General features: G+C 39.7%; 1 protein-coding gene across 1 annotated transcript in view; it reads left to right on the forward strand.

Moving 5' to 3' along the window:
- The window catches only part of smyd3 (SET and MYND domain containing 3), a 96,785-nt gene that overhangs the window by 67,973 nt on the left and 5,718 nt on the right, over positions 1-23,094 (forward strand). Inside the window, exons 6-10 of the mRNA XM_027281313.1 lie at positions 14,162-14,229; positions 17,688-17,790; positions 18,444-18,554; positions 20,139-20,226; positions 20,518-20,692. Coding sequence (XP_027137114.1) covers positions 14,162-14,229; positions 17,688-17,790; positions 18,444-18,554; positions 20,139-20,226; positions 20,518-20,692 — 545 coding nt within the window. The remainder of the gene's footprint in view (positions 1-14,161; positions 14,230-17,687; positions 17,791-18,443; positions 18,555-20,138; positions 20,227-20,517; positions 20,693-23,094) is intronic.

Below are 23,094 nucleotides of genomic sequence, written 5' to 3' on the forward strand. Positions count from 1 at the left end.
ATGTGTGTGTACATGTGTGAGCAGTATACAGCATGTTCCATAAATCTGCCATATATGTATGCCTGTCGTCTGGGCGTACTGTGTGTGTGTGCAGACCATGCGTGGGTGTGTGTGTGTGTGTGTGTGTGTGTGTGTTTGTGTGCACATGGGTGCAGCAGCTCAGTAGCTCATCAGCTGAAAATGTGCCAACTTGACAAAAACACATGTCGACTTTCTTTTCTTATTTCTTCCAGAGATGATTGGGTATCAGCATGGAAATGAGTCATTAGAGCAAGAAGCAATCTCGTGTTCGATTACATACAGCCTAGGGCTAATGGCGTGTGGGTATGTGTGTGCATGCACCACATAGAATTTGCTTGGCATTGTGTGTGCACACACACACACACACACACACACACACACACACACACACACACACACACACACACACATTCTGTTTGTGTCTATGATTGTGTTCAGTCACATTGATGCTATTCCAGTGTATGTGTGTGTGTGTGTGTGTCTGACCGCAGCAGTGAACCACACGACTGGTCTGTTTTGTCATTAGCACAGATTAATGTAAACTCAAATAGCTGCACAGCTTCATAGACACATACTGGAGAATGTATTTAGCATCTGTCAGCTCTTGACAGACTCTAAATGATGTCTTATTTCAGGATAGTTTTATAATGATCATGTGTACTTTAAATCAAATGCCTTCTTTAAAAGCTGAATTTTCAAGTTCTTCGTATAAAATTATTATAAAGTCGACATTCTGTATCTGTGTGAGTGTGAGTCAGCTGCCTTTAGCATTACTGTATCAATACTCTAATACACAAATTTCAACAATCTCTTTGGCTTACTGTAGCAATATACTGTATTGTAGCCCACATAAAACTTGATTAGCTGTAAGATAGACCTGTCATAATTCCTTTTCAAACCGTTTCATACAACCCAACATATAATTACACACACAAAGGGCTTACATAGAAATGTAGGGTTGCCACATAGGGGTGCCCTGGGTGCAGCTAGGAGCTTGGTTCCTTCTTTAACCACCTCTCCAGTTATGCTAAATGATGCAGACTAAAAAATGCAAACACAAACAGACTGACTCAGTTTAAGACCGTTTATTGTGAACACCAGGGAGAATGTGCAGGTCCGGAGATTAAAAATTCCAACAGAGCAAAGTTTCAAAGGAACAGAGTTGGCCATAGCGCTTGTTACCACAATGGTGACAGAACAAGGGAGGGGGGGGGGCTTTTATAGATTAGTGAATTAGAAACAGGTGGTGAGGCAATCAGGCAGGTTAGAGGGAAATTGGAGGCCACCTCCAGAGACACATACAGAGATAGAGAGGTAGACAAGACAGACGGAAACACAAAGGAATGGGAGAATGACACTGAGAAGGGAGGAGGCAAACATCCTCCGCATGACAACCAGTCCACACTCCATACTGTGGTTTATGCGCGAGTAAGAAGACTGTCAGCTTTACCGCCACACGATTTAAGAGAATTAACCATTTAGCTTCCAAGCTACCAAATGTTCCCACTTTAAAGACTATGTTAATCACCTGATATCACTCAATGCTGCCTGTGTTTGTTACTTACCATCATGGTCATTTTCCAAAATCTTGGTGTATTTCAAGAGAGATTAAGGTCTAACACCTCTTAGCTTTTCCTGGGACAAACATTTCAAAGCCGTTGCTTCTACCTAGTTTTCTCTCTGTGGCCCTTCACTCAATATTCTGCTCGATGTTTTCCCAGGGTGCACCTCTCTAATTCAGCCTGCCTGCTCTCGTTCACGCTCAGCAACTTTCCTAACAAGTTTACTCATGAGTTTAAACACATTTCTGCTTCATTCTCTCCCCCCCCCTCCCTCCTTCCTCCCTCCCTCCTCCCTCCTGTATCGAGCCTTTTCTTATTCTCTCCTCTGTCTTTTACCCCGTCCCACCTCCCTCCACCCCTCCTGTCTGCTGCCTCTTTACAGTAACTCTCTCCTTCTACCTGTCTCTTCCCGTCTTATCTTTTCCTCTTCTCTCCCTCTGTACTCATCCCATCTTTCTCTCACACTGTTTTACGCTTGTTTAAACAGAGACGGACTCATGGGAGACAGTACAGGGAGCAATGGGCAACAATGGCACAGAAAGGAGTGAGTAAATTCCAAAATAGACAGCATGGACCCTTTTGGATCATGCATTTTAATTATTTATTTTTTTCAAATAGTCCATAAAAACGTACATATATGGTACATAATATAATCCCTTCCTTTTTTCTGCCTCTTCTATTGTCTATTTTACTGAAGAGTAATTGATCCCCCGGTTACTTGAACTGTGGTTCATTATCAGTGCTTTAAACCGCATCCCACCGGGGCACCCATACATTTTATTTTTGAGTAGAAGAAAATGTAGTGACAGCAATCAGACAGAAACGTAGCCTGACAGTTATATATTGAAACTGCCAATTCTGCGGTACCAGAAATAGACAACTTAGTGAATGATTGCATGTACAGTAGCTATAGGTGTAGCACAGGGCACTGACATACAAGTAATAATAAGGTAATCGGCGCTGTCAGCTGTCCAGTCAGCAGTGGAGCTGGCTACTGATTTATTCGCAGCATGTCCTTCAAATGCTACTGTGGCTCAAGTTCAGACCTCAGGCTATAAAATAATTTTGTGGATTTTTACTGTAGCTCTTGACAGGAGCTTTGTGCCTGCAGTGTCCAAACACATCCAACAGCCTTTCAGCACACGTGGTGCACTCTGTGGCAGCTGGTGCACACAGGGCAGTTTGCCGACTGCTCCTGGAGGGTCATCTTATCAGGACATAACCTCTGTCACACCAGTCTGCACTGCAGTGTCCACTCTCTTATTAGCCCTCCATTCAGTTCATGAAGGAGGCAGCTTAACATCAACTCAGTGTGTCCAACAGCACCGGGTTGAGAGACACATCCATCCACACTGCAGGTCCCTGCCTACCGCATTTATGGAGATTTTGATTTACACTATAGATACATTGAATCTTAATGGAATATATGCTTTAATGCACATATATACTGTGCATGTGCTAAGAATTGGCATGTCAGTAAATTAATTAATGTGGTTGCTATCAGTATTCTGTTTAGGTGATGTTATTGTATTACAGTATATGAGGTCTGTAACTGCTGAACTGACTCTGCATGTACAGTACATCTTTTTGCAACCCTCCCTATTTACAATTCAAGAAACCAAGAACTGATACTGAGACCTTTGTGAAAATGAATCAGAATATTGATTTAAATACAGATTTATTTTGTGTACTTGGAGGCAGCAGAAACACGCTCTTTTTAAATTTGTATGGTGAACTTGTTAGCAAATATTTACCTATTTACACATTGAGCAAATGTGGAGCAATACTAGCATTAATTTGGAGTCATGTTTCTGGGCAAATCAAATATTCACTCTCCTTTTAGTTCTGTTTTGGTCTTTATCGACTCAGATGCCTGCTATAGTCAAAAGTTATACTGATGAAAGAGGTGAGAGGGAACCAATAAGGTCGCAGCAAAGCAAAGTCGCAGGCTGTAAAACCAAAACGATGAGTTAACATGCTACTTATTTCACAGATAAGTGATTGTGATCCATTGTTGTCTGTTGTTAAAGGATATTGTTTATACATTAGCCACATTAGGATGTATTGTAATCATGCACATTTTGGAAATATGGGCCAATTATAATGACAGAATTGTAACAAAAATGTCTATTTAAAGACAGTGACTGCAGTGTACATGTGAGAGTAGATGATGTTTAGCCTGTTTGTTTTTTGTTTTTTTTTCATACTTCCACAGTATTTCTGTGTGTCTGTCTGCCTGTCTATTAATTCAGATGAAAGAACCATGATTAGGTCATAAATACTTTATCAAAGCATTAATAGCGTACACACACACACACACACAGGCGCACCCTTTGATTGTGTCTGATGGCCCTTTGTAGTTTTACCCAGATTGACAGTAATTGAACCGATTCCAGCAACATTAAAGACATAAACCATCCAGTCACAAGTTTTTTGAACTGACATGACAGGACAAAGCAAACCAATCCAATGCCTCCAATATGAGATGACAGGACCTCCTGCTACCCTCTGTCCTAAAACCCCATCCATCCACTTAGAGATGTGCCACCCATATATGTTTCCAAAATGTCACAGGAATTGTTTTGATCTGTTCCTCCCCTCCCTGAATACTTAATGTCAGCACAGCACAATGCCTTTCTGTGCAGCTGACTGGAGTTTCATGCAAGCAGGATAGTTTATGCATCTCAGTGTTTTTCTAGTCTTGTCTTGTAGGGGTGATGGATGGACAAGTTTCAATTTTGATTTAATTACATCCATCCTCATTTCATTCCAGAAGTAAATTTAGTAGAGGTCCTATTTTAAGATGCTTCGCATATCCATATTTTTATTGTGAGTGACAAAAATCAAGACCAAGAGAATGACTGAAAGTGACAGTTTTATTAAACAGTCTGTTGCTAAAGAAAAGCAGTCAATACTTTCACTGTGCACATTGCAGTTCTGCTGATTCGTTGTTGGTTTTTTTGTCAATATGGGTTTGTTTTTTAGTATTATTTGATGAGGATAGTCCTCCAAATGAATCAACACAGTACAATGTTTGTCCATGCCCTCTCGAGCACCACATTCTGTACAGCGTTTTCCAGTCTGACTCATATCTGCACCCAAACCATCACTAATCACTGTTGGGAGGTTTTTATGACAACACTACAGATCCAGGTCTTTGGATGCAAAAGTCCAGGACTGAGTTGGATGGAATGGATGTTCTACTACTCAACAGCTTTGGTTATATTTAGACACAAACATTATTTGGTCGGGCTTAGTTAAAGATCATGGTTTGGGTTGAAATAAGTTCTTTGTTAAAGTTATGGAAACATCATAGTTTGGGTTCAAAGATAAAACGAATTAGCTGTTGTGTTGATCTATTAATGCACCCAACATCCTTCCTAAGTGGACTCAACGTCACATAACAACATTACTTGACATCTTCATTTATCATCTTATCATAATTACTATAGTTACTACAGTGCTTTGTCACAGGTTGTTTTGGGGCTTCTTCTTAAGAGTACAATCTCCTCTGTACATATACAGGGAAGATCTCTTAGACTGCCACATTTGATATCTTTTGATGGTTTTACAGACAGAAAAGTTTGAATATTTTGAGTTAGATTTGTCTTTAGGATGTTAATATTGAAGTTATGAGGAATTACCAGAGTTGCTATTATTAGATTAGATTAGATTAGATTCATCAACTACTTAGACAGCAAAATGCAGTTTAGCATCTAACTAGAAGTGCAGAGTATATACATATGAACAGGATATATAAATATGGTGTAGATATAGATATGAATTATGTTATAGGATATATACAAGTCTGTATTTATTGGACGGCTATAGGTGTGCAGTACATGTGTGAACTGACAAGGATGTGTAACAGCTATGTGGTGTTAATTATCTTAAACCTTATTACAGTGTTTTCGGAACCAGTCCAACAATAACCAACAGTATAAACTATAAAATGTATATCAGCATAAAAAAGTGCAGTTTTTTGTTTTCTATTCCTTTGCAAAAAATTCAATAGATGACATTTTGGAGACAGTGTGTTTTTGATCTCATTTTTCCATTTTCCACATCACAGGCTGCTCACCACACCCTTCACTCATTCGTTCGTCTTTCTCTCACAAGTTTCATCCAAATCTAATCAGCAGAAATACTGTGTGTGACATGCAGGAAAACAAATGAGAAAACAAATGAATAGATGTGGGGACTGATATTTTCTGCACCATTTTGAAGAAAACCCCTCCAGACAAAACACACACTTTGTTATCTTTTGTACAGATACAGTAATTGTGTAATTCTCCACAGCGGGTTGTGCAGCAGCTGAATCATATCAAGCCTGTAATCCTCATTAAGAACCTGCTGTTAAAGCGAAACTTTGCCGATTTTCACCCAGCTCTGTATCCTTTCATTGTAAGTATTTTATGAAAATTAACATGAGCATGTTGCCTGACGGCTCTAGTGCTGTTGTCCGAACTACAGATTATACTTCTACAGTGTTGATAATGTTTTCAGAAACATATTTTACTGTACTGACTGTGAACAGGTCGCCACTTGACTCTTGTTCGAAAACTGCCCACCTCACAGTATGTCACCCACCAGCCATGGTGGTCTAGTGTGACCCAGTTAATTCTGGTTATTGTAGGTTATCAACTTTTTGAGGGGGGAAGGGAACACCACAGCCCTTTTTTTGTTTGTTTTCTTCAGTCATATAGCACCAAATCTCTGCATCTTTCTAGTGCGTAGACAGGTCAGTTTTATGGAAAGACTGTCTTTCCAGAAGTGAAATTGCCTTTCATTTCATTGTGTGGAATACAATTCAGTCACTCAAGATGAGATAGAAAGTAGCTCTCTTGACACTGCAGCATCTCCCATACTGGTCCCACCTCACTGGCACACCACCGCAGAGTGTCACCTCAGCTGCGGAGGACTCTTTATTAATGGGGAGGTTATAAATAAACAGTGGGAGGCTCTTACCACCTCTCATCATAAGAAAGAAAGCCTTGGTTGCCATGGTTACTGATGGACGACATGCTTGCCTACCTGTGGTGTTATTATTATGTGCTGTTTTGCAAATGCATAGCATGTCCAAAGCAACAGTGAACATTTCATATAGACACAATGTTGAGATATTTTCTTTATAGTATTAGACATAGTTCGAATAAGTTCAGGTATAAAGTGATATAAATTTATCTTCACTACACTTTATGTAGGTCTAGGTTATTTGCTCAATTAATCGTTTGGGCTTTAAAATAAAACAGGCCAAGGTGACATATTCAAATAGCTTGTTCTGCCCAACTAACAGTCCAAAAGATATTCACAGCTGATTTACATTACATTCAAGATCAGGAAACACTGTAAAAATTCACTTTCACAATATATTAAATTTTTGAGAAGCTGGAACCAGATCACTTTTTGTAATTTTGCATTAAAAAAATTTGATTGTTGCATAATTTTCTGGTGATCGACTTTATCAATGAATAATTTTACCTTTAGTGTAAAACTACCATAAAAAGCAATGTACGGAAAGAGTAGAAAATGTTCATGTTCTAAAATAATAATAAATATTAAAGCTGCAAGCAGCGATGGTCGGGCCCTCGCATATGCGCGCACATCGAAATGTGCGCATGTGGAAATGGCCACACCGTTTCCCCAAAATTCATCATTTTGATAACTGTTACTCAGGAAGTCTATGTGAACACACCTACCAAGTTTGAAGGGACTTGGATGAAATCCCTAGGAGGAGTTAGTTCAGACATGACCCCTTGTCAACCAGGGCGAAACACCGGAAATGGCAATTTTCATTATTAAATATCTTGCTTCCTGTTCATTGTGGCTTATTGCTATTGTAGGTCCTGGCATGTTCTACAATTCGGCTGAGTTTCGTGACTCTGTGGCCAAAACTGTGGCGGGGCTGTTCCACTGAAAAATTCAAGGGGGCGCTATAGATCGCTTTTGCACCGGCCCCTTATCAATTATGCAGCCGAATTGTGCATAATATTGGTCTTAACAACCCCAACAAAAGACAAAAAAGCAAAAATGCAATTTTGTTAATTACAGTGCCTCCTAGTGGACAAATGACACCAAATTGTATTGGCACACTTTGGGGCGGGTCTCGATGCCCGTGACCGAATTTGGTCTTCAGAAGTCAAAGCGTTGCCGAGATATGAGCAAACGTCCTGTCTGGCGGCGTTGCCGCCAACAGCGATTGGCTAACATGAAAAGTTGGCATCAACTATCAATGGGGCAAGCCACAGTATCTGTGGATATCACAATTTCATTTCAAATACAAACACTTCAGGAGATATGAGCAAAAACAATGTTTTGCTAATTATAGCGCCCCCTAGAGACGAAATGACACCATATTTGTTTTCTGGACTAGGGACAGCGCCTTGAAGCATGACATCAAATTTGGTTCTGTTTCGCCAAAGCGTTCCTGAGATATGAGCTCACATCGAAATCGGCGCCTTCGCCACTGATTTTTTCTTTCAAACAGCCCCGCCCACAGTTTTGGACAATAGATTTTTTTTGTAGGTCCTGCCATGTTGTACACAGTGGCTGAGTTTCATAATTCTGTGTCCAAAACTGTGGCAGGGCTGTCCCAAAGAAAAATTCAAGGGGGCGCTATAGAGCGCTTTTGCTCCGCCCCCTCATTAATTATGCAGCCGAATTGTGCATAATACTGCTCTTAACAAGCCCAAGAAGTTTCAGACAGCTCTGACAAAGTATATGATAGCCGCACACTTGTGCCCGAAAATCAGCAAAAAAGTGAATGGAGTCTTGTTTTTTTGTGGAAAAGTCGGCAGTGTCGAGTGTGACGCTCCGTCACGGCCACGCCCTCTGATAAAAAGTTGTGATTTTGATAACTTTTCATTGTGGACGCCTTGAGAACACACACGGCAAGTTTCAAGCACATCGGATGAAATCCCCAGGAGGAGTTCGTTCAAATGCGACCCCTGGAAATGAGGCAAAAACGGGAAATGGCCAAATCTGAGCAAAATTGGACGCCGTACGCTTCACTGTAGGCCGAGGCACCAAGAGACTTTTTTGTGCGTCTGGGCATGTTGCACCTAGGTGGCGCTGTGGAGGCGTATGCGCGCGTGCATGTGTGAGACCTCCAAAATACGTAATTTTACGCCTGACATTGGGGGGGTAGGCAAATTTTCGTGAGTTTTGGGGGGGATATGGGCTGTGGAAAATGCGATTTACTCTTAAACGTCGTTCAGCGTTCGTAATAAAATAGGGCCTCGCTGTGCTCGGGCCCTAAATATTTGCAGAAGTGACAAGACCTACATGTAACTCTTAATTTGTAAAGCAGTGACACTTCTGTATAGAAGCTGTGGAGTACCACAAGTTCAGCAACAGTTCTTTCCAGGGTGTATCCTTCCTCTCGCCCAATGCCAGCTAGGATAGGCTCCAGCCACCCGCGAGCCTAATAAAGATAAGCAGTTACTGAAAGTTGATGGATGGATTTTTGTAGTCCACTTACAGTCCGCACAAAGCACTCAGGGAAAAATCATTACTAGATGGAATCAGGCTGAGCTCATGTTTGTCACAGTTTAGCTTAGATCGACGTTGGTTGTTAACCAACAGTAAATCAGTGTTTGTTGAGCAGTTCAAGGCAGTATTTCTAAACCTTTTCTCAGTCAAGACACCCTTTAAATATACAAAATCTGAAGTCACACTCGTCTAAAATGTATTTAAAAAATGAACACTCTGCACTTTACAATGGACTGGTTGCACAGCAGACTTTTTGTCATTATGTCATAGCAGGAAACTGGTTTATTAATGATAGCTGCATTCCACTTAGAGGAGGTCCATCTATTGTATGTTCACTGACACTAATACTGGGACACTTAATAGAACTGAGCTGGTGTTATTGTCATCAAGTCCACCTGTATTTCTCCAGCTTTGACAAGTCAAAATATCCGCTAGAGAACTAATCCTATACCGTGCATGTCGGCAATATGACTGTCTTGCCAATCATGTGTGGCTTCTTGTCTTTACTACTATCTCAGCCCTCTAGATAGCTAGCCTCCAGTGCTTTCTCAGTTGAGGATGAGTTGTTGTCATTGCTTGATTTGACAATTTAATACCACATACCAGGCACAGAGGAGGAGAGAATGATGGATGCCTGGTGAACCCATACAACAACATGTAGCTGTCATTATACTGTCTTTTTTTCATCTTTGTGCTGGGCTACCATTGGATGACAATGCTGATGGCTCTGATTCAGTTATCTGAAGAACCTCTCCGTGCTAGATTGTTGACACCAACTGCTTCACACAACTTCTCATAACTCTGCATGCAAATGTGACATTGTCATTCGCTGACCTTCGCGTTGGAGTTGTGACATGAGAAAAGAGGCATGTGAGGCCAATTTTGATACAGTATTCAAGTTTTAGCTAAACTGTTTTGGATTTTCAATGTGTTTTATTATGTTTGCAAAGTCCGAATATTTGTTTTGACGGCACTCCAGAAGAAGCCAGAAGGCACCCTGGTTGAGAAACGTTGGTACACAATGTCGGTTGACAATTTATAGAAACATTATTTGATCTGGTGACACCAGCTGCAACTGATCACGTAGACAGGAAGAGGCAGAAAGAAAAGGAGGTCGAGTGGTACATCCAGGAATTGATTCATAAGATTCATTCTTGTACCATTTGTGTAAAGCAGTAAAACCTGTTTATATATATGTGTGTGTGTGTGTGTGTGTGTGTGTGTGTGTGTGTGTGTGTGTGTATTTGTGATGCAAAAGGCATCCACCAGCCGGCTCTGCAGATGTGGATGTTCTGCTAGATTGATTCTCATCCCCAGAGAGCGAGCCGGTGTGTCTGTGTGTGTTTGTGCGTCTGACGGAGAGAGATCTATGCCCAGCTGAGTGCCCCACCACTGTTTGTTTAAATTTTCTCTGCACTTCATCAACCCCCTCCCTCTGTTCAAAATCATCCTTTCTTTTCTCTCTGCACGGTCAACCCTTCTTCCCCGCTGTCACTAACCAAGGCTGCCTTCTCTTAAAACTGAAAACTGTGGGGGACACAAATATCCCTTTTCATACAGGGGACAGGTGTGTTATGTGAGAAAAAAAAGATAAATGACTATTTAAAAAAAAAAACAAGTTTCACCTACAGTTTTTTAAATTTTTCTCACCCACCATTTTGTGTGATATCTCTCAGTTCCAGTTGATCTGAATCTTGATTTATTTGGTATTTGGGTATTTTTATTCTATGACTTAGTAATAATCTGTTGACTTTAAATGATAGACTAATGACAGATTAATGTGTTTCTGCAGCCTCATGAATGGGTTCATTCCATAGTTTCTAAAGATGTAACTGTTAAACACTGACTTTTAGTCTGTTAGGACAAAACAAACAATTTTAAGACGTCTTCTTAGGCTCTGGTAAGTTTTTTTTTTTTTTCAAAGACCAAATGATTAGTATGATAATAAATATAATTATCAGGTTAACTGCTAATAAAAATAATCATTAGTTGTTGCCATAGTAGTCTCATGTGCATAAAAGTTGTGTGTGTTTGGGGATTCAGACACATATACTGTATGTGTGACTCATACATAAGATCATGCATATAGTGTTTAAAGCATTACATGTTACAGTATATTTTATTTGTGCATATGCATTCATCGACTGTCATTTAAAAGTCAAGCTAACATATTCTGATTGCTAGTTTTATGTGAGCAGCAGTCCAAAACACAAATATATTTTGTTTATTCTCACACAAGAGAAAGAAAAGCAACAAATCTTCATATTAAAGAAACTGGAACGAAGGAATGTTGAGCAACAACTAATCAAATAATGATTTATTTGTTTTTGCTTTAATGTCTTAGATGACAGCAGGGATAAGCTTAACTCCTAAACAATTTTGGGCCTCGGTTCCTACAAAAAAAACTGCTGTTGATGACAACCGCTCAATAAAAATCACGAAAGCACTTAACTGTTCTTCTATCTTGATGTACTGTAATTTGTATGTAACCTATTGCCGTATTATATGATGCGCCTGTCTCCCCCACTTTAATACATACTTTATGGCGCACAAGATGGATGTCTGTGAGAGCAACTGAATAACAATGAAGTGTGTGTGAGGTGAAGAAAGAACAATTTGTGTGTGTTTGAGCAAGATTTTGTCAGAGATTTTGCATATTCATATGTATATGTGTGTGTCTGTGTGTGTGTGTGTGTGTGTTTCAGTGTTTGTCAGTGTTAATCACGTTCCTTACTGCCGGCTTTATAATGAATAAGTTGAGTAAACCCCCTCATTCCCATGAAGCCTAACTCTAATGGTGTTTATCGCAACTGCAGATTAAAATCCAATCCAATTTTCCTGATTCTGGTGTGAATATCAGCAGGTTGGGGAATGTTTGCATCTCTGTCTGACAGTCTGAATACTAATGTTACTAAAGTTACATTTATTTATCTACCATCTCCATGGGGCAGAAACCACGGCCACCAACAAACACACAAACACACACTTGTTTACTTGCACAATCCAGTAATTGACACATCAAAGACTTTGGTGCTTTTTTTTCTATCCTTTCCTTTTTTTAGATTTCACTTCCTTGTTAACTCATTTTTTGTTTCAGTGTGTTTATTGCCAGCTTCCCTTCATTGTCTCTTTCTGTCTCTCTCTCTTTTAAACAACTTCGTCAAGCATTTTATTATTCTAACCATCACTGGGCCAACTCTGTTCAAAGAAACAAACCATCTCTCTCCCTTGTTTGAAATCTCTCCTCTGTCTCCTCAAACCTCCGGCTCTTTCATTAATTCGTGCTTGAAATGTGTTCTTTAAATCACACAGGCCACCCTGGTGCATTGTAGGAGGTTTATACACACAGGGGTTAAGGTCATGTCGAGATGGTGTATGGTCTAGAAACTCTGTATGCGTCCAAATTTTAAAGACCACCAAAATGTTGCTGGTAATCTTGAAAGCCTTTAGGAAATCAGGAGACGTACTATAAACAGGGACAAAGTCCACATGGATGAATTTTAACTTTTTATTTTTAGACTTAGAGTTTCAGGCAGTGGTTAATATCTTAAGACAGAACCATTTTGGTTTCTTACAATTAGATTGTACCTTTTTCTCCTCTTATAAAAGGCTCACATTAGTTAATAAAAGAGAAAGTTTACATCTATTAATTTAAGTAAAAAAACATAACTATACTGTAATTAAAAGCCATATTTGCATGTTGTAAACAATATTTAATGTTCATACTGATAAACTTTGTTGTTTTTTGTAAATATGAATTTGATGCCTGGTCCAAAAAAAGCTGGGACAAGATAAATAAAAAACTGTGAAGGATGTTGAATACAGAAAACTCCCATTTTTCAACATTCAACAGGTACTGTAAACAGAATGATTAGTAACAGGGGATAGTATCAGGATTAGGTATGAAAGGGTTGTTCTCGTAAGGCTCAGTTCACAAGCAAAAATGACAAACTGTGTGGGTGAATAGTCCAACAGTTTAAGAACAACGTTTCTCAATGCACAATTGCAAGAAGTATGTGGATTTAATCATCAACAATCCGTAATATCATTACAAGATTCAGAGAATCCAGAGAAATCTCTGCAGGTAACGCCAAAAACCAACACTGAATGTTCGTGACCTTTAACTATTTAGGCAGCACTGTATTAAAAACCTCCATGATCGTATAAAGGACATGACAAACACAGTTTGCCGCTGCATCTACAAATGCAAGTTGAGACTCTATCATGCAGAAAGGCAGCCAGATACCTACATCCAGAAACACAGCTGATTTCTCTGGGCCTGAGCTCCTCAGAGATGGACTGTCAGAAAGAGGAAGTGTGCTGTGGTCAACATTTTAGATTGTTTTTGGAAATTATGGTCGTATCTACCAGGCTAAATTTACCTTTTACACTCAGAGAGTTTGAAATAGCAGCAGCTTTACCGTCTACAGTGTTGTTGTGGAAAAATGTTACTGAAAATCAATTTTTTTAAATAGCACTATATGTTTTTTCTGTAACTAGTGATACCAAGGAGAGTGTTCACTCCAATTATCTTCTCTTCTCTCCTCCACTACTGGCATTTTTTTCCTGTCATTCATTTCATACATCCATCATGTTGAAATTAGAAAATTACTTTCATATAAGCTCTATTTCAAAGAAATTTTATTAAGTGTACTGTAGTTTTCGGGGACTATTATCTTTAAACATTTACTCTCAGATTTTATCATTATCACTTTTCTTAAAGGCCCTTGGGGAAACAAAAACAATTCACTTGCTCTCTTTACGATCACTGATCCAAGATTTTGTTATATGAGTTGATGAAAAAAAGACTTATTGTCTTATTTTCTTTTTTTTAAAAAATTTCATGGCTACCAGGTAGCCAGGTTGTAATTTCACTTGGTCCAATCCCTTTTCATTTCAGCATTGGATGTCATCATTCTTGGTCCAATCCCTTTTCATTTCAGCATTGGATGTCATCATTCAGCTGCAGTGCCAGTGGGCTTTTGCACCTGCTGAAAATCCGTAAAAATGTTCAGAACATAAAGAAAGCCATTTAACAAATAATCTCTCTCTTCTCTTTATTCTTTTATCCTCTTTGTCTCCTTTAGGTGACATGTAATTGTTTCACCATCAGTGATGGAGAGCTGCAAGAGATTGGCGTCGGGCTGTATCCTAGGTAACACACGCAAACACACACACACGCACACACACACACACACAAAGGGCAACGTGTGAAGTATATACATCGTAAAAGCATCATTAATTTCAATTTAGCTCATACTCTTTGTCAGATGGTATCTCTCTCTTCCTCTCATACTTGCACAGTAAAAATGCCATAAAATTTAAATTTGGCTCGAGCTACCTGCCAGATCACCGCACCCTAACCAACCCCACCCATCCTCTACCCGCTCACTTTCAAAGCCTTCCCCACTCCTCTCACTATATTTCCTGACAGTTCTTTGAAGTAAGCGGAAGATGGGAGACGGAGAATAAGTGAATTTTTGTTGTGAGGCGAAAAATTGAAAATGAATGTCGACAGAATTTTATAATGCTGTTTGGTGAAGACGGGGGAGAGAAAGGCCGGAACGCATGGAGAGGTACAAGGTTTGACTCCACCGATATGTGATTCTTGTCTGCCATGCAGGAGTAAAACACACACACACACACACACACACACACAGTGGAAGGCACTACGCACTGTAATCCCTGTATTGAATCCTGGGTGAAGAGGAGGGATTTGGCCTGTTGTTGCACATGTTAGAGTTGCTGCACATGCACACACACATGAACACACACACATGAACACACACACACACACACACACTGCAGGTATCTCAGCCAGTTTATCTGGCCGGTGTTGAGATGTCAGATGGTCACAGTGGCTTTATCAAAGCTCAGCCAAACCATGTGTGTCTGTGTCAGTGTGTAGCTGCGATTTGTGTCGTAACTCATCCATAAATGATGGGGCCCGTTCGCAGGATGGTCCCCTGCCTATTCATATTTTGGGTTGCCTAGCAACCATGGGTTTTGCTGAAGAAAGGGGGATTACTCTGGTGAGGCTACACCTCTGTTTCTGTTTCTACTGTATGTTTCTCATTCATTTGCTCACTTTATCATCCCCCCTGTCTCCACTAAGCTCATCCTTGTCCGTCTCTGTCTTCCACTTGGTCTCAGCCAATTGGCCTCTTGACAGTATGATTTAAAACCCAGTCCTCTGAGTGCTTTATCTGCAGCAAAATGATTCACCGCTGGATTGATAACAGAGACCTTTGTTCACTTGCTCTAATCTACTCAAACGTTGTACTTCATATCAACTCAGAATCACACAAACCCAGATGTAGCTGCTTGATCCCAAGAACCTAGAAATGACCACTGTTTGCAGCGCCTATAAAATGTGTTAACCCCTTTTGACAGCCGGCGTGATTATGTACTGTCACACATTGATTGCACACAGGTGAGCCTGATACAAGTTCTGTAGTTGCCTTCTGTATCATGGAACAACTTCAGACTACATTCAGTTTTAATTTTTAGTACCATCTCATTGATGTGTGCTGCATTAGAGAAGTGTTGAACCACCTCTGCACAACAAGATGCAGGAAACGGGTAACAAAGAAAAGAATATTTCACCTTTCTCTCATCAAATATTAATTAATAGGAACTGCACTGCCTCTACTCTCACACCCATGTGATACTTGACTCTCTACCCTGCTACGTACGGCAACAGTTAGCTTCAGCAGATATTGTTAATATGAGATGCGGTTAAGTTAATTAATCTAATTAGTATGCTAATGAGCTACTCTCCATCAGATAAAAGCATCGTTTGGAGGGCTTGATATCTAGTTGATATTCAACTCGTAACTTCTCTACTGTAGAACAAAGCGCTGAGGTTACTGATGGTTTTACAAAGGCTCAACACGCACACACAGTCTTTATCTCCTGCAGCCATTGTTTTGCTCTATGAATATGATAAATGAGAGCAGCAGTAATGGAGGGGGACATAAAAACAGACAAACCTCTTCAGTATTTTTCCCCAAACATGTGTGTGGTGACAGTAAATGTCTTTGTTGGGTCAGGGAGGTCTTAAAAACACACACACACACACAAAAAATCACAACAAGGAAGGATGCACATCAGGCACAGAGCAGTTATCACAGTAGGTATTTCAGAGTTTGCTACATTTAAGACAGCAGTTATAAGTGTAGAGTCTAACATTGCCTGAAATTGATTTGTGTTCAGTGTTGACACTGTCAGTCAGCTTGCTTGCGGATGAGTGGTAGGATTGGTTGTGTATATATAATAAATTTGAAATGAGTCAAAAGTCTTTGTTGTGACAGGAGTGGAGTTACTATCATTTCCTGATTTATTTGTGTGCCTGAGACAGAGAGAGGCTGATAGACCAACACAGAAATAAATAAAGAGTGACACTTGTTATGACAGAAGCAGAGTACTCATTTTGTCATAATACTGTACAGGGAATTTTGTGTGTGTTCAACATTTTGAGTGCTTGGTTCATTTGAGCACTCAGTCTTAACTTATATGTGCAGAAGGGAAAGTCAAATGATATTTAACCTCCCAACTGCGGGTTGGATACAGGGTTAAGAGACACAGCTGTCACACTAAACCGAGATGGATGGTGATCTTGAGGGAGAGGTGTCACTCCACATGGACTGTTTTCTCTCATGATTATGCTGCCACCAGGGTATGGATATGGTATGGCAACGGTAAGATATTCAGGGTACGAACTGTCTCAGAAACTATCACAGTTTCACAGTATATTGGTTACACAGTATTACACAATGATTACTATTATCATTAGCACTGTAGATAAGCAATTGTACACTGTACGATAACCATCAATTTTCATAGCTCAGTGTACCCTGGTATTAGTCTGCAACCCCAGAACATTTCAGTCAATGTTGGTGTGAGTGGTTTGAGAAACCTCGAAACAGTCGGACACATGGCAGTTGGTGGCTCAGCGTGATGAGGCTCTGACTGTGTCATGACTTCAAATTTGTCTCAATCTTCACCTTGTGCTTTCTGTCTTCTTCCCTCATTTAGTTTACAGGAGATAATAAAATCATGTTTAAGGAGACTCTCTCTCGAATACACACACATAAGATTTACCAGGAATCCTTTTAGTGGCAATAGCTTTGTCCTGGCTTAAACTACTGTTAAAACACTCTACATGAATGACAAGACAGCCTAATGTGCACTTACAGCAAAACTGCATTTAAAGACGAACGTGCAATTTGTACAGTACTAACACCTGTTACTTCTAGGGTATTTTTTATCTTTTATTTTATTTTATTAAATTTTTTGCAACTGCACTCTGTGCGGATAAACTTGATGCCATGATTGTTAATGTTTATGTTTTTTTGTCGAGCTGTGAATATGTGTAAATGTCTAAATACCCGTTTTGTTCCAAAAATACCAGGAAGGGTTTTAAAGTTAAACATTTAATCACAGATAAGTACCTCTCTCTCCTTCTTCTCTTTCCCTCACTCGGTCTCTCTATCTTCCCTCCCCTCCTCACTGCTCGCCTGTTCTTTCACTTTTACCATCTCTTCCTCCTCTCACCCTCTGGTTCTCCCTCCCTCCCTCCTGCCTCTCATCATTTTGTTTGCTTTCTCTCAGTTTATCTCTGCTAAACCATGACTGTAGACCAAACTGTGTGATGGTGTTTGAGGGAACAAAACTGCACCTCAGAGCTGTTCGGGATATCAAGCCTGAAGAGGAGGTATGAGGAAGTATTCACATCTTCACAACATTAACAGCATGGAATATGACTCCAGTTATATCGACTGCGATGTTGCCTCTGCTTTTATGTTCATGAGGAATATTTATTGAATATGTTTTTATTCGCTGTTGTTATTGATGGAGAAGTCAATGCTTCAGGCTGTTTTGAGTATTTTTAACTAAGAACACTATTTTCCACATCTCTTGTAACATCTCTGTGGTTATTGTGTGATTTTTATTTTGTATAATAATAATAGTAACAAGTAATAATGAATATTGATAGAGGTACAGTTCCTCAGAATTGTCACCAAGTGAAATCTCACTGCAACACAAGCAGGATGACACCTCCTAACTTGGCAGTGTCTTCCCTCATTTTCCATACTTCACCATCTCTCCTGACTATATGTAATGAGATGTATCCATGCCATCTGGAAGACACAAACACACATAGAAATATACACACACATTTTACTCCCACAGCATCTCTTTCCATCATACTCAGTCTACACATTTCGGTTCCAAATTAATTATCTTCCTCCGCTGATCTGCATTTAGCTATGATCTGTAGTGTAGTACAAATAAAGAAATGTAAAATGACAGAAGCAAAATAAGATATAAACATAGAAATTCAATAACTGTTCTCTCTGTTTTCAGCTAACTATAAGTTACATTGAGACCTTGTCACTGACTGAAGATCGACAGAGACAGCTGGAGGACCAGTACCATTTTATCTGCCACTGTCAGCATTGTGACTCTCAAGACAAAGTAAGACACAAATACACAAATTACGCTGTCACATTCACTGCTGATTTTTCAGGATTTTGAGTCAACACAATTGTCATATATTTCTGAACACACATACAGTACATCACTGGCTACATTTACACAAACATAATGATTCAACTAAGGGCCAATATTTAGAGCAAGATGTTTCTTATATGCCCTGCGTTGAGCTGGTGATTTGTTCAGGGTGTTTCCCTCCTCTCGTGATGAGGCTCAAGCCCCACTGTGACCATGAGGAGGATAAGCAGTTACAGTTAATGGATCTTTTTTATAATACTCTCTAATAATTGCAGTGCCAATGAATGGGCATTGTTGCTTTTAAGGCCAAACACACACACACAGACAAATTTCGAATTTACCGAAATCTTTTAAAGGACCAGTGGGAGGATTTTGTGGCATCTAGTGATGTAGTTGCTGATGACAAAGGACAAAATACAGTTACTATGAAACACACGGAAAATGAGAGAGACCCTATCTAGAGCCAGTGATTAATTTGCACGTCTGAAGATATAAACAGTTTATTCTAACGTAGCACAAACATAACGATTTTTATTTTCAGGTGATCATACACTAATAAAAACAGTTATAAATATTATATCCCATTTCTGCCATATTCTGTAAATAGAGCCCTAGAGTCTGACAATCTGGACCTTTTAACTTTGCAAAATTACTCTTGCTTGAAATGTGTTAAACCTGAGGTTTTCACATGACCAGATGCTCAAAGACATGTCTGCACTGTGTTTCTCTCTCTCTCTCACACATACACACTTCTGTTATGTTGCTGTTGGCTTAGTCATCTGTGCATGACATGTCACAGTGTACCCTTTCCTGTCCTCTCCTCCTTTCTCCTCCTTCACTCACACATTCTGTCTTATCTCCTCCTGTCTTCCTCTTTCTCTCCGTCATTCTGTCACGCTCCACCTCTTCATACCTCTCTCTCCTCTCTCTGTACTTGTCTACCCTTCTGACCATCTCCTGAAAAATGAGAAATATTATCTTGTCTTTCAGCCGCAGTTTACTTTTCCATCCATCTAGTCTTTCCACTCCACTATCTCACTGTCTGTCTCTCCCTCTCTCTCTGTGTTTTCATTGCTCTCTCTCTCCTTTTTCTAGGAAGCCTCTAGCTTTGTTCTCCACATGCTGTTTATGACACTTTGGTCTGACTCTACCACAACACAGCAGCACTCAAAAATGTGTGTATTTGAGATACGGCAAGAGAAAGCACTCGATTCTCTGGGACAATGGCATTCATTTTATTCAACCACCTTTGTTCTGCATACAACTGACACACACATACTCTATGTTGCTCCCTGTCTTTCTCTTTAATCTTCAGATGATGATGGCAGGCTGCTGGGTTGTGACCCAAAGTTGTCATGGTGACAGATGACTATTGACATCAAATTGGGTGTTTGGGTGTTTTTCTTTGTCTGTGAATATGCATGTGTGTTGTTAAGAAAACAAAAAGTGTTTTTTATTAATAAAGAGAAGTTGGCGTCCATGCAGAGTGGAGGAGGTTAATGTACTCCATCAGTGTGCATGTTCAGGTTGTTCTCCTCTCTTTCCCAGGATGGACTCATGCTGTCAGGGGGAGAATCAACATGGCGCCTGCTGAAGGAGGCTCTACCGAGACTGGAAGCACTGAAAGCAGAGTCAAGTATCCTTTACCTCCAAGATCCACTGCGGCCAATGAACACTGAGCAGTCAAATATACAAAAGCTGTGTAGATTGAAGGAAAGTGACAGACATTTAACATGTTTAAACATCCATCCATTGTCTGTAACCGCTTACCTTAAGTGTTTAAACAGAATCCTCAAAGTTGAGCGTTCAAACGCTTGAAGCAGAATCTTTATACAAAATTATATCAACCCACTTACACAACGTTGTCTTTAGATTTAAAGATAAAAGTGTACATCTTAAACGTGCTTTTCCTTAGGTTACACTACAGGTTGGCAAACATTGCTACAGAGCTGTAGTCATTTGTTATCAACTGTTGATGGTGACGTGCCTGATGAAAATCTGTATAAGCTCAGGATGACAGACATGGCTGTAGATGCTTCCATTCACCTGGGACACTGGCGGGAAGCTGTGGGATACGGGGAGAAAACACTTCCAGTTTACAGGTGAGTCACTGTGTTTCACCCATAGATAGTTTAAAATTTTCATAGATTGATATGACAGAACAAAAAGTATTGATGGCAATGTGAGGAAAAAGACAAGATAAGACAAGTTATTTTAAACTAAGCTCTGTTGTTTTTAACACGAGAACAAGAGAGTGTGAGATTCTCAGAGAGATTACCTGCTATGTATTAGGAGATACATAGCAGATGTTGATTATAATATGAATATTATATGAATATGAAAACTTATATTGTAATCTGTTAAGATAACATAAAATTATTACTTTGCTCGTTTTCGAGTTTGTAGAGCAGAATAAGCACTGAAAGAGTATTGAAAGACTCAACATGGAGGAGATTTCACGAGAGAATGCACCAGATTTGACTTTTTGACCTGATAAAGGAGACAAGGATTTCACTCTGTTATCCCTGTGAAGAGGGAGCAGAGCTCCACAGCGCTGGTTTAGAATCTAGACCAATTTTATTCCCCAACTAACTTTCCAAACTTTAGAAAGTTGAAGTATAAAGATGACGTGATAAAGAGTAAAAGACTGAAACTTTCAGTGGTTATTGTGATCAGCTGCAAGCCCAAGCAAAAATCAAAGTGACAAACGCATTTAACGACACATATGTGGCAAATACAGGAAACTCAAGCAACTACAGGAAACTGCAAGACACGAAGAACCTAACAGAACAACAGTGCTGCAGCGCGTTGAGCTCTCTCAGACGGCGTAGTAATCTTCTCTGACACATCACAGATTGGATTTTATAGATGTTTTAAATCTGTGGTACTCTGTGTTACATTGGGGTTGCTGGTTTCTAATCATCATGTTTTATTGTCGTACTTTACAAAATATAAAACATAATCTCTCAATTAAGCTTTATTCTTTGACAAGCCCCCAGCTAAATGTCCAACCTCTATCTAATATCTGGGCTTTTAAGCCAACATTTGTTTTGTATTTAAAAGTAGAAGATTAGATTATGATGTGGAAAGAAAGGAATTAAAGTTGATTGGAGGAGTTCAAAGAGAAGTGTAAGGTGGTTTATAACAAGGAGAGCTGACAGATAAATAAAGAGAAGGGGAAAGTTCCTGGTATGCAGCAAACAAAAAAGTACAAAGAAAAAGAAGAAAAGAAAAAACATGGGAACAGGGGTAGATGAAAGGGAAACATAATTAGCAGAAAGAAATGCACTTCTCCTAATAAATTACTGAAAAAACAAATTCCTAAACAAGTCTAAAGTTTGATCTTTATATCAGATTATAGTAATTTGCATCAACAGTTTTAGTGTGTGTGTGTGTGTGTGTGTGTGTGTGTGTGTGTGTGTGTGTGTGTGTGTGTGTGTGTGTGTGTGTGTGACTAATTGATCTTGTGTGAATGGGCAGAGCTCCAGTGGCATAGCTGTGCTCTCTCTCTCTCTCTCTCTCTCTCTCTCTCTCTCTCTCTCTCACACACACACACACACACATACGCTGTATATCCACAGGAAAGAAAACAGCCTATCAATAAAAAAACAGACAATGAGCAGCAGAAAGAGAGAGATGGTAATGAAAGGGGATGGAAAGATTGGTGTCAGCTGAAAGAAAGTGAGAAAAATGTGTCTCAAGGAAGTAGAGGCAAAACCAAAGTGAGGGATTGTTGTGGAGGTTTTAGAGTGCGGGTTAGGTGAGGATGGAAGTGAGACAGGGGGAGTGGAGGAAGAGGAAGTTAAAATAAAGAAAGTAAAGTAAGACTGACAGAATAAGTACAGTGCTGTAAAATGGGAAACAGAAAAAAGTTTGGTATAAAGTGAGAAAAATGGACAAAAAGAGGACTAGGGGAATGCACTGGGGAGATAATGATGAAAGAGGAGGAGAGAAAAGCATTCAAGAGCAAAGAGTGGGAGGAGGATCTTCCATATTCATCTCGTATCTTCCTCTGGGCTCTTCACATGTTAGGAGGAAAGATAGCTGCAGGAGTTCTCTGTCTCTCTCTTTCTCCCATCCTTCCCCTCATTCAGTATTCCTTTCTTCTTTCACTGTCTACTTTTTTGGTTTCTCTATTCAGTTTTCGATGTATTAGAGCGTTTTTCGCTGCGCCTGTGTGCAAATAATGCACGCCTGCTGCAGGCCTGTGCATGCCAGGCTTACTGAATGTCTCCATCGTGCATATATTTTACTGTTCCAGATGTATTCACATACACATTCATGAATATGTGGTAAGTTTTAACCTGAGACAACATTGAAAACAGTCGTTTGGATTTATCCTACCTCTCCACTAACAACTAAAACAGTAACAGCTAAAACTTTTTCAGCGATGTACAGCTTCATGCATTTGCATTTCACCTCTCTTTCTCTCTAGAGATTTAGCAGATTTATAGAAAGTAGGTCGAAATATGTTGCATAAGAGTTTTGCATCACTAGTGGCCTT

The sequence above is a fragment of the Larimichthys crocea genome, chromosome VIII, assembly GCF_000972845.2.
Source record: "Larimichthys crocea isolate SSNF chromosome VIII, L_crocea_2.0, whole genome shotgun sequence".
In the NCBI taxonomy this organism is placed as follows: Eukaryota; Metazoa; Chordata; class Actinopteri; family Sciaenidae; genus Larimichthys; species Larimichthys crocea.